This window comes from Poromitra crassiceps (genome assembly GCF_964638095.1).
Source record: "Poromitra crassiceps genome assembly, chromosome: 22".
Taxonomy (NCBI): domain Eukaryota; kingdom Metazoa; phylum Chordata; class Actinopteri; order Beryciformes; family Melamphaidae; genus Poromitra; species Poromitra crassiceps.
The window spans coordinates 17,442,603-17,455,102 of NC_139647.1; the positions used below are offsets into that span (position 1 = coordinate 17,442,603).

At 41.3% G+C, this 12,500-nt stretch overlaps 1 protein-coding gene across 1 annotated transcript in view; it reads left to right on the top strand.

Moving 5' to 3' along the window:
* atrnl1a (attractin-like 1a) overlaps positions 1 to 12,500 on the top strand; it is a gene marked incomplete at both ends in the record, with an annotated part of 286,198 nt that overhangs the window by 63,050 nt on the left and 210,648 nt on the right. The window contains one exon of the mRNA XM_083658569.1: positions 10,151 to 10,235. Within this exon, the coding sequence (XP_083514695.1) occupies positions 10,151 to 10,235 (85 nt within the window). The remainder of the gene's footprint in view (positions 1 to 10,150; positions 10,236 to 12,500) is intronic.

Genomic DNA, 12,500 nt, shown 5'->3' on the forward strand with positions numbered 1-12,500 from the left:
CTGAACCCAAAAAGGACTTTTCTTTTCTTTTAGTTCAAATACCTGGGTATGCAGTGCACCTATTTAATCATGTATGCAAAAAAATCACAAAAAACGAATTTCTTTCGTTTTTCACACTTTTTCACATCAAAAGTTAATTTTTCAAGATTTCAGTGATAACAGTAATGTACAGTTTGCTGACATCACCTAGTACTATCAAATTTCTACCCCATTTCAACCAATCATATCACGACATGCAGCTGTCAATCAAATCTGCATTTCAGGATAATTTTCTCTTCCAAATGAAGTTGAAAATGGCGCCTAGTGCCTGTCATCTGGCAGAATTCCTATCCCATAAACTAACTACTAACTTAGCCAATTGCATGAAACATGAACAAAAAACAAAAACTATAATCTCTAAGAATGCAAAGAAATGTAACTGGCTCGCATTCCAGGAATATCGTATTTACAGAAATAGCGATAAAGCCGCGCGCTTGAGAGCGTGGTAGTCAGGGGTCGCCCCTCGGAGATTCCAGGCGGGCGGGCAGCACCCATGCATCGGATTGTCCGCTCGCTCCGCACGAAGCAAGTGGCTGCCTGGTACTCCGCGGATCCCACTCGCGTAGCACGACAACACGCTGAATCCCACTCAATTTGGGGGTGGAACACGCCATGATTGACCAATGCCAAAGCCAGTCGACAGAATTGTCAAATCAAATCATCGACACGTATATGGTCCGCCTCAAAATTTGTTTTCAGTCTCCGACGCTCGTGCTATTGCATTCGCCCTCCGGTTCACTTCGACTTTAGCCATCACAACTAAATGCCCTAACCCTAACTGTTGGAGAAAAATATAAGTTCCATGCCATTTCCTAATCAATATTTCCTAATCAATAAGCTATAAGCTATAATTGCATACACATAATTAATGCTATAAACGATGACATGACATACACATTATGACATGACATCTGACATATAGATTCACCCATGACATCTCACAAATGCATATTTGCACTATGCAGAGACACATAACTAGCTTATCAAGCAGGAGATTTCTCCCCTTTGCTCTGGCCTTCAGAAACTCAGCATGACAATGGCCATGAGACAGGAACACTTGCTGATACAGACAGGAGCCTGCACGGCACACCCCCCCCCCTCTCTGCCTTTTCCTCCTCTGCCTATAAATCTATGTTACACTGTCGGCCATATTGCTGAATATTTGACTCTGTATGACATATCAGAATTGTGTACATTGAGGTTCAGCCCTCTGTCAATATACATGTATTGCAGAGAATGTAAGCTATTAAATATACTTTTGTGTTAAACAGTCCTGGACTCAAGGCTCAATTCATTTGGTATTAGATAAGCTGTGATATACATTTACATATACATTTAAGCGGATGTATAGAATTCTATTCTCTATCAATTGGCGTGTCACGAACAGGATATCTACGAGAGCGGGTAAGTCTGAATTAATTTCATAATTCATTACTGAGCTGTCGTCTGATATTTAAAAGAATCTGAAATGTTTGCATGTTGTGGGTTTATCAAAAGGCTTTTGTGATATGGATCTATAAATACTGTAGGTCCAGCAACAGGTCCAAGGAAGCAGGACCAAGTTGATGCTTTTGAACAAATGGGTCTTTTCATTATGGATCTCCTTTTAAATGAGGTCCAGCAACAGGTCCAAGCAAACAGGACCTAGTTGAGGCTTTTGTGAAACAGGTCCAGCAACAGGTCCGATAGCAGGACTTAGTTGAGGCTATTAAGAGGACATAACAAGTCCAGCAACAGGTCCAAACGCAGGACCAAGTTGATGCTTTTGTAATCAATCATAGTTGTATAGCAATATGGTTGATAAGTTTTTTGAGATTCCCACAATGTGTAACAAGCATGTAACAAACAAACAACCAAAAATAAGCAGCTGTTTCATTGTAAAACAACACAATTTCTTAAGAAGCCTATTTTAAAGGAGCAAAAATTGAAGGAAGTTTGCAAAAAGTGTATTTTAGCCAATCCCAAAATACAGAATCAATTGTCCATCGAACAAATTGATCTGTCACCAAATTTGTAAATTCCAGATACCCCACACACGGACGGAACTGGTCAACAGGAGAACAACCGTCCCTCTGTCACCAGAGTCCCCACATCGAAAAAGGTAAAGTGTTGAAAATTACTTTACACACACACGGACACCTCAAGATCACAAGTAAGTGATAAACAAAAACAGTAGCTCTCTCTCTCTCTCTCAATGAAGTAAGCAATTTTAATACCCTTGGTGCGTAATGCAAGACTGAAATATAAAGTGTTTTGAATGTGAATAAATGAGACATTTATATAAAATGGGACATTCACAGTAAACTAGTTAAATCAGTGCTTTGCTTAAGCAACAAAGTGGAGTGTTTTACGAGAGAGAGAGACAAATGCGTACACCAGCAGTGTTGACAATTTTCATAGAGCACAGCCCCAAAAAGACAATTGAGATAAGCAGCTCTCTCCCTCTTTTCCTGTCTCATACTGTAAAAATGGTTTGATTCCCTCTCTGAGACCTGTAAAAATGAGTGATAATAGGTCGGAGAGTGGGCAGCCAGAACCTTGGAAACTACGAAAAGCGGAACGTCTGCGGGCGAGAGACATTCTTAGACAGCATGAAAAGAAAAACATGCCCCCCATACCACCTGGCTCATGTGCTGACATAGTACGTTTAAAATTAGGAGAAAATTATGTTATACCTTTCATGTATGATCTTAATACAGGTACCAGAGGCCTCTGGCCTGTAGGAGGATCTTTTGATAAAGATAAGATTGGATACATGCAAATTGCAGCCAGACAATCACCCAATCTCCAATGGTCAGAGTCTTATGTGACAGAATGCATAAGAGGTTGGAAGCATGTTGCTGATAGGCATCATCAGCTTTCCCAAGGCAACGCAACGAGAGTGCCTTGCTCTGACATGGACAAAAATAAGGCTCCCATGCCAGATATGACAAAAATTGACTCGGAGAAAAGGGATTCAGACCAAATTGACCCTAAACATGCGATACAGTCTAACCTTGATGAAGAACAAATTCACACTAGCAGCACAGCGTCACTCACTGATAAACCTGACCATCCTCATCTAATTGCCCCCAAGATAATGTGTGATAATACAGCCATTCTCAAACCATGGACCCCCCAGGAAGCACGAAGCATGCTTAAGGACAGTCCAGATCCTTTAAAAAGACCCATTGCTTTCCATAGCTGGCTAGCTCAAATGATAAGTTTGTATGACTGCTTGATTCCGGATGTGAGACAATTGTTGTCACTGGCTTACAATCTGGAGTGGAAAAGTGTACACAAAAATTTCTCCTTTCCAGTGGGAGATGGGAATGAAAATTGGATAGCAGCAACAACAGGAGAAAATTATTCCAGGGATGATTGGATAAGAGAAATATGTCTGGAATCGATCAAAAGGTCAGCCAGAGACTCAGTAGATTATAGTAAAGTCATTTCCTGTACACAAGGTCTGAAGGAAGACACTTTTCATTTCATACAGCGGTTTCAAATGACGTGGGACAATTCTGTTGGAGTGGATCAGCAAAATTTGTTAGCTGTACAAATACTCATGAATTGTTTACGTCCCGAGATTGCAACTGCCTACAAGATATCTGAAAAAGATTGGCACACAGCAGATTTTGATCAGACTATAGCAGCTCTGTCGGACTTATGTAGGGACGGGATATTTGACACAAAAGGCGAACAAAGTGTTTTAAATATGGCCAAGCAGATACCTGTGAACATACAAACAGACCCAAATCATTTGCCAGATCAGATGGTTCAGCATTCTATATCAGCTGACCACATGCCAGTACGCATTGACAATTCAGGAAGTTCCCCATACAAGTACACCATGCATGTGCCTCGAAACCACACTCGTTATAAAGGCTACGATAAATGCAACTACTGCAGAAAAAGAGGACATTACGCGAACAAATGCCGATATAAAAAACGGGAGCAGCGAGTGGACAAACAGCCATCTTTTTGATTCAATTGGCTCAAGTAGCAACAAGATGGTCATTCTTCCCCTTATCAATGTGTTTTGGAACATAGCAGGCTGAAATAATTTGTTTATGTTCCCTTGGAACAGTCAGTCTTCCAACAAGGTTAAGCATAGCCAAAACATTAGCCAAAACATTAGCCTAGCGAAAACAATTTGGAAGACGATGCCAAGCTAGACTATGGCGACATCTTCAGGCTGATTGTGTTAACACACCCTGAGAGACCAAAGTTATGAATGTTTTGTTTGTTATGAATCAATAGAAGTGAAGTAAGCTCTGCATTATTTAAAGTGCAGTAAGCAAATTTGAATAGTAATAAATAGACTGTTGATTATTATTTTGAAAATAAATCATAATAGAATGTGTTGTGAAGAGTTTCCTGTGTACGATAATCTGAATCTGAAGTATTTTCTTAAACAGAAAAATGCACATTTATCAACCACCAATTGGGTGGATGAGAAATAAAATTAAGTGGGCAAACCAACATTTAACTTTTGGTTTGATATACACATAAGCAAAATTTACACTTAAGTACGGTGAGATGTTTTCAAAAGTATCTATAGATAAGCCAATGGCCTCTGAGGACGAGATTACACTTGAGTTTGCGTTTAGAGTATTGTTGTTTTGCCTCAGTCTGGGGACTGACCCACCCCAATAAGCTAGCTCTTAAAGCAGTTTTTTTTGGGAATTCATCCAGCCCACTCAAGACAAGTCCACGAAATCTGTAAACTCGAAAGGCAGACTCAAGGAGCCATCTTGTGTACGAGGTCCATTGCAAACAAATTATAAAATAAACAATTGAATATGTACTCACAGAGTATCTCAAAACATTATCTGCCGTATGTACGTACTTGTTGTACTAATAACTTGTAATGAAGTTATTTTGTCTAAAATACAGGCACATTGTGAAATCTAATGTTTATAGTTACAGGTTGTACGTCACAGAAAACCTTCACACCAGCACTAAAGTCTGTACTTTGAGTACTGTGCTCCCTAGTAAACTACTAGAGAGAGTACGTTTAACTGTGCTCACTAGAGTAAAGAAAATTCTTTCTATTTTCAATATTGCAAATGAAGTGTTTTAAAGTATCATTTTAAGAATAATCAGTTATATGATACTGTGATTATGTTTTAATGAATATGATTAATCAATGTTATGAATGTTTTGCATTTTATAAAGTTTCAGTTCCTATTCCAAACAAACCAATATTAAAGTAAACTAGAAATAGAATTTTATTCTAATAAAATAGTTCCCAAAAAGAAATTAAACCACTGCATGGAGTTGGGCTATTAAATAGTTTAATAACAACAATAACAACAGCACCAGGAACAAACAAATAAATGAATGAACTAGAGTCATCACATGAATGATGAGAAAATATTGTTCCTGTTGTGAATACTTTGAAAATATTTTACTTAAAGACATGATTCCTTTTAGAGGAAGGTCCGAAGGACTCAAGCGTTGAATAAAGTGAAACTGGAAAATATATATATACATACATGTACCGGTATATAAGAAGCTTCTTTTACAATAGTGGAAAAGATTTAAGTGTGATTTGGAACACACTGAATATTAAGTTCAATGCATTATATTATTATTAATTAGACTGTTTGCATTGAACCATATAGAGTTAACATTAAGGCCCACTCCTATATTATTATAGCCGCAGTGGTGATGTAATTTTGTCATTATATCCCTAAAATTTGTTTTTCTCTTCCCAATAGATAATGGAGATGCTGTGATATGAGCTGAGACTGCGCTGGACTGCATATTGATCAAAAATTCTGTGTTCTTTCAAGTGTTTAATGTTTCCTATGTTTTCAAACCCCCCCTGCCCAGCCCTGGCCCACAATTAAGTATAGATACAAGCATTATATTGAATAGTGAACTTAAATTTTGTAATTATTATTGTTATAGTTGATGAACATAACAATTGGGTGGATTGTTGGAGAAAAATATAAGTTCCATGCCATTTCCTAATCAATATTTCCTAATCAATAAGCTATAAGCTATAATTGCATACACATAATTAATGCTATAAACGATGACATGACATACACATTATGACATGACATCTGACATATAGATTCACCCATGACATCTCACAAATGCATATTTGCACTATGCAGAGACACATAACTAGCTTATCAAGCAGGAGATTTCTCCCCTTTGCTCTGGCCTTCAGAAACTCAGCATGACAATGGCCATGAGACAGGAACACTTGCTGATACAGACAGGAGCCTGCACGGCACACACCCCCCCCTCTCTGCCTTTTCCTCCTCTGCCTATAAATCTATGTTACACTGTCGGCCATATTGCTGAATATTTGACTCTGTATGACATATCAGAATTGTGTACATTGAGGTTCAGCCCTCTGTCAATATACATGTATTGCAGAGAATGTAAGCTATTAAATATACTTTTGTGTTAAACAGTCCTGGACTCAAGGCTCAATTCATTTGGTATTAGATAAGCTGTGATATACATTTACATATACATTTAAGCGGATGTATAGAATTCTATTCTCTATCACTAACCTAAACCCAACTCTAAACCAACCCTTAAAACCAAGTCTTAACCTTCAAACACCCCTCGGCCAAAATGTCCTCACTTTACTAAAATGCCCTCACTTCCCATGTATAAATCTCAAATTGCTTCTCACTAACACAGCTGTACAACACGCACACACACACACACACACACCCACGCACACACACACACACACACACGCACACGCACACGCACACGCACGCACACACAAACACATACAGCCGCACACACACACACGCACACACACACACACACACACACACACACACACACACACCATACCTTCTTCATTAAGTCTTCCATTAGTGCAGATCAGATCAAACTGTCAATCAGCCCTGCTCGCCCGCCTGCTTCGATCTCCTCTCTCTCTCTCTCTCTCTCTCTCTGTCCCGCCATGCATTATTAACACAGATTTCTCATATCCTGAGAGGAAATTAAAATCTTCGTGTGTGTGTGTGTGTGTGTGTGTGTGTGTGTGTGTGTGTGTGTGTGTGTGTGTGTGTGTGTGAGAGAGAGAGAGAGAGAGAGAGACACTGATACATATCTGTACAGCCTGAGGTTGTTTGGCGGACAGCAGCTCCAGTTTCATGGTGGTTGGTTCAGGTGTGTCTTCCCCCTTCAGAAACTCATGAGGAGATATTTATCAGTCAGCTTCAGTGCAGCTGTGGTTGGTCCACTTATGGATTTCAACACAAGTTCAAAGGTCGGGAACAATGCCAGTATATACGCACCGACATAAATCAATGTCCATCGCTTGTCCATAACATAAATTAAACATAACTTTAAGTACACACATTCAATACTACAGCCTTGCACCTACTAGGCACTTGGGCACTGACCCAGTTGTTCACTGGTCAAACTGCTGCTGCTACAGGAGGAGTTTTTAACAATGATCATCGTGCGAAATCCAGATTCATATCGATTATGTGGAAGCAAACATGGTGAGCATATGAATGGCCGCCTTCTGAAGTTGGGGCATATTTGCTGCAGCAACGCACTCGGCGAACTGCCTCGCTTGAAGTGAAGCGGCGCGGTAATGTGTTGTTTGTTGCCAGGCAACTAAGGTAGTGCTGAGTTGTTCTCTTGGGAAGCGACGGCGCATCACGCACACATTTGATCCACTCGACTGTCTATTTTCAAGTCTTTGCGCGACCAACCACTGCAGAAAAGACCACGATCCATCGCGCAGCTGGCGGTGGGTGAGGTTGACGTCCTGCTTGATCGTCCTGGTGTCACTCTGATTGGCATGTCGATATGACCGACCTTTAACCCCTGCTAGGGATGAACTCGTTGCTCCCAGAGCTGAGTGGAACGACACGCCCCCCCCCCCCCCCCCCATCCTCACACCTTGTCATCTGCCACGTCCCTCGCTTTCAAACAAGTGCTCCCAATTAGCACAGCGCTTAACGAGGTCGTTAGCAACCTGTTGTCCACGCGTCCCCCACTTCCGTTCACGTTCAGAGAGGGTTCATCTGGCTAAATGGCACATTTACACTAACGTGTGTGTGTGTGTGTGTGTGTGTGTGTGTGCATGTGTGTGTGTGTGCACAGTAATTTCCATATTCATATAATGGGGGCATGTAGGGGTAAAATACACAGAGTTGATACAGTAGCTCCACTGATAGTGAAAGAGAGACAGAGAGGAAGAGAGAGAGAGACAAGGTATTTGATGTTGTATTTGATGTGTTTTATGAAGTCATCTCTGAGGGCACCACCATGGTTTGGTGTGAAAAGTTCAGGATCAGGAGTTCTTGCCCTAAATGAGGGGATGGAGGAATGAATATACCGGTATCTCACTATTCAATTCTGGGATTTTCAAAACGACACTGATTGGGTTCAAACTACAGGTTCAAACAAGTTGATATTTGCTACTGATTGACCCATAAGAAAACACAGCCTTTGTGGGGTCAGACATGGCTGCTGTTGCCTGGTCTGTATATTACTCACCCGCTATTCAACATTATTGCCTTAACACATTCAGTGCCAAGGACGTCTGTGCACGTCCTAAAAAAAAGTAACGTTCAGTGCCAAGGACGTCTGTGGACGTCCTAAAATCATAATTCATATTATTCCATAATTCTGCTGTTTAAGGTCGTACCCAGCCAGTGAGCATGAATCCCTTCAAGGGATCACACGGCGCCACCTTAAACATCGTCACAGGAGCTGCTCCACCCACCTCAGATCCTTTACTTTGTACAGGAGACAGCGGAGAAAGCCGTGGAAACCGATGCATGCTTTCTGCCAGAGCCGTATATATTGCTCCGTCTACAGCGAGAGTGGGCTCGGCTGCATCCGCGCTCACAACTGAGCTCTTATGCTTCTATCTATCTCCACACGATTTCCGATGCCGAACGGGCCAAGCCTTTTCGTTCAGTCGCGTTTGCCAGCGCGCATCATTTCCTTGATGCCCATCAAGGAAATGATGCGCGCAGCAAAGCTGGGATCTGTCCGGGGCAAAAACGGAGTCGAGAAAGCAAACTCTGTGCGTGTGGGAGGAGCCCGCAGCTCAGAGGTGGAGAGGGGGGGGGGGGGGGGGAGAGGGGTGTGTGGCTGCACAGAAACCACACCACACGCCACCACATCAGAAAACACCAGCCAGAGTCAGTGAATGTGCTCGAAATTAGAGTGCAAAAGGTATTCATAAAAGGGGCTATATCTTGGAAAGAAAAAAAAAACGACAGAAAACCCTTGAAAGTGCACTTTTTTGAGAGGCTGTAATTTCATAATGGAACTGTCTAGAAACAAAATTTCTTCTTTGGAAGAAGCAGGAGTGTTCAATCTTTCATTAAAGTCCAGCCCCGTTAATATAGCCATAATAGAAAAAATTCTATAGCTGTTTTCAACTGAATGGAAGTGAATCTGGCACAGGCTCCAGACAATTTTACTGAAGCGCTGTGGCACTGAATGTGTTAATGTGCTTGTGCACCCTCGCAGGCTGTTTTCTGAATATGCAGATGTAGCCTTACAAATTAGACTTTTATGATTTTTTTTTCCAGCTGTTGGAAGTTGTAACAAATATTTGTGGCAACTCCTATCTCTGTATTACTGATACACGTACAGTAGTACTGTAGTGCAGTGGTTCTCAAATGGGGGTCCGGGCACCCCCAGGGGTCCTTGAGGGGGTTCCAGGGGGTCCCCAGCCAAAAGGGGGGTAATGTATTTTCGCTATAATTCCATTCATAAGTAACACAATGACTATTTCTGTCATGGGTTTATACACTTTCTGTAATAAAACATTTAAAAGCATCAGGCTTATTATCATATGGGGGAGCGTGGGACAAAATCCTATCAAATGGGGGTCCGTGGTCTAATCTTTGTCAGTTTAGGGGTCCCTCATGTGATTTTTTTTTTTAACCACTGCTGTAGTGGATAGTACATATAGTTGCAGAATAGCCTGCTAAATAAGTAGTTAATAATGGAATTTTGCAGAGGTCAGACATATTATTGTTCTGATCCTCACATACACACACACACACACACACACACACACACACACACACACACACACACACACGCTACACTCAACTTAGAATGACAGTATGTATTAAAATAGTGCATGTGTGTGTGTGTTTATCCTCAGCCTGTGACGAGTGGTCCGTCCTTCCCAGGCCGGCGCTGCACAGGGACGCCAACCGCTTCGGACACTCTGCTGTGGTCAGCAACCGGTGAGCCCCGCCCCCTCCCATCCACACCAGCTGACTTCAGTCATCGTCATCACTTTCTGTGAAGCAGTCACACACATTAACAGCTGGCGTTCTTCTCATGGTTCTGACATCGTTAATAATAGTGTCACATTTGAATCGATCCCCGTCTGTCTGGAACTTCTGTTCTCACTCGCCCCCTGCAGTGGGGAGGTCAGATTACAGGTCAGCGACTCAATAGCGCCCCCTGCAGCTCCTGTGTTCACGAACACACTTCGTGCTTACAAAACACAGAGGTTTGAACGCCGCCACCATGCTGCCCAATTACAGTTATGCAGCGGAAACCGCCTATGCATTATTCCTTTGCACATAATACCGTCCTTAAAATATTCCTGAAGTTACGAGAGCAGTGAAAGTCTGGGTATAATTTTTCTCTATGTCAATCTCTACTTTTCCCTGCACACAGGGCCGCTGGAAGTCACTTTAAGCAGGGGGTGCTGGGCCCCTCCGAGAGTTGACGATTTTTTTTTTTTTTTTTTTTTTTTTTTAGCCATATTTAGAGGAATATCTCATTTTAAATTAACATTAGGATTATACTGTTGTGATGTAATTATTCAGTATTTTCTCCTTTTCTCACTCATTCAGAGCAAAGAGAGAGATATATAGCATGATGATAATGCTCTATATCTCCCTATTTGCTCTGAATACACCAGTTAACATGACACAGACTTAACATGATAGAAATATTATCGGCAAACTTAATGACTAGACTAATTATTCTGATGTGAATGGCAATTATTATATTATATATATTATATCAAGAAACATTGACTCCTCTCTTTGTTGTATAGTGGGAGGTGCATTTTTGAGTAGGCTATTAAAATAGCATGTCAAGTTCACGTGTCGTTATTGCCAGATTAAACAATTCGTATTGGTTGTTGGTTGGTTCAACACAACATGTGCGCACATGCGCACTTCTTCTTCTTCGCTAGCCTACAAGCATGTAACTTCCTTGATTGTTATTGTTGATAATTCTATTTAAATAGGCTACATTTTCAGTATATCAATAATGCAATCATTTCCCGAAACATTCCCAAACAAGAAAGGAACATAGTGCACAGCAAAATATTTTTAATTACATTTGTAGAAAAAAAGAAAAAATCTCGCCACTAGGGGGTGCTGCAGGTGCTGCAGCACCCCCTAGTGGCGAGATTTTTTCTTTTTTTCTAGGGTTAGTACTTCCCGCAGCCCTGCCTGCACAGGTCTTTGTTTAGATCGTTTCTTCTACACCCATCTCTCCATAACTTAACCTTCTCTGTATATAGATATGTATTATTGCATCTCTCTTCTCTTGTGGTGTAGCTCCGTTCATATCTGTGGCGGTTTATTTTGTCTGTCTATACATTATGTAACTCTCTACGTCTTGCTGTCAGGTTAGATAATGTACTATACATCTCTCTCCATCACTTTGACAGCTGCACTGCAATAGCTTTGCAGTGTTTTTTTCCTGTCTCTATGTATATCTCGCTATCTGTGTATCTCTGGAGCCACTTGGACAGAAAAAAGTCAGTAAATGAAATTCCCTCTGAGTCTGGTGCTGTGGTTTGTGAAAGAATCTGAATGTGAGGAAAGTGGTTTTTAAATCACTGAATCGCTGCCCGTGACGTTTAGATTGCCCCTTGAAGGAAAAATCTATGCCTAACTGTTTAACACTATTCATACAAAATACAAATAAATAGCTGTTGGTGGTGTACCTTGCATTCCTGCGCCAATTTAGTTGTTTGGTGTATTATTATTATTATTCCCAGGCAGGTAGCCAAACTACATTTCCCAGGCCAGATACTCTGCTGCACAATGGAGTTTGATAGCAGCAAATCCTTCAGCAATGTAAAACATCAAAGAGCTTCTCTCTAGACTCGCCATTTTGCACCGATGTTCAACAATCATCTGCTCACAAATCCATTGTAGAAGAAGAAGAGAAAGCGATTGACTCCACTGACAGAAGCCTGAATAGATGGATGAGACTGTCACCTTTTCCTTTACTGGAATGTATCTCACTCTACTGTGACCATCAGCGTCGTTCTTGATCTCTCCGCCTACATGCGGCACCCACAACTGCATGCACCAAGTTCACACACAAGTTCACTAGGGGGCAGTGGTTCCCAAACTGGGGTATGCGACGCGTGCCCCTAGGGCTACGTGGAGGTACTACATGGGGGTACCGTACTTGAGAGAAAGGGGAAAATAGAACAAATGTAAGAATAAATCACAAAAATGAATGAAAGGTTC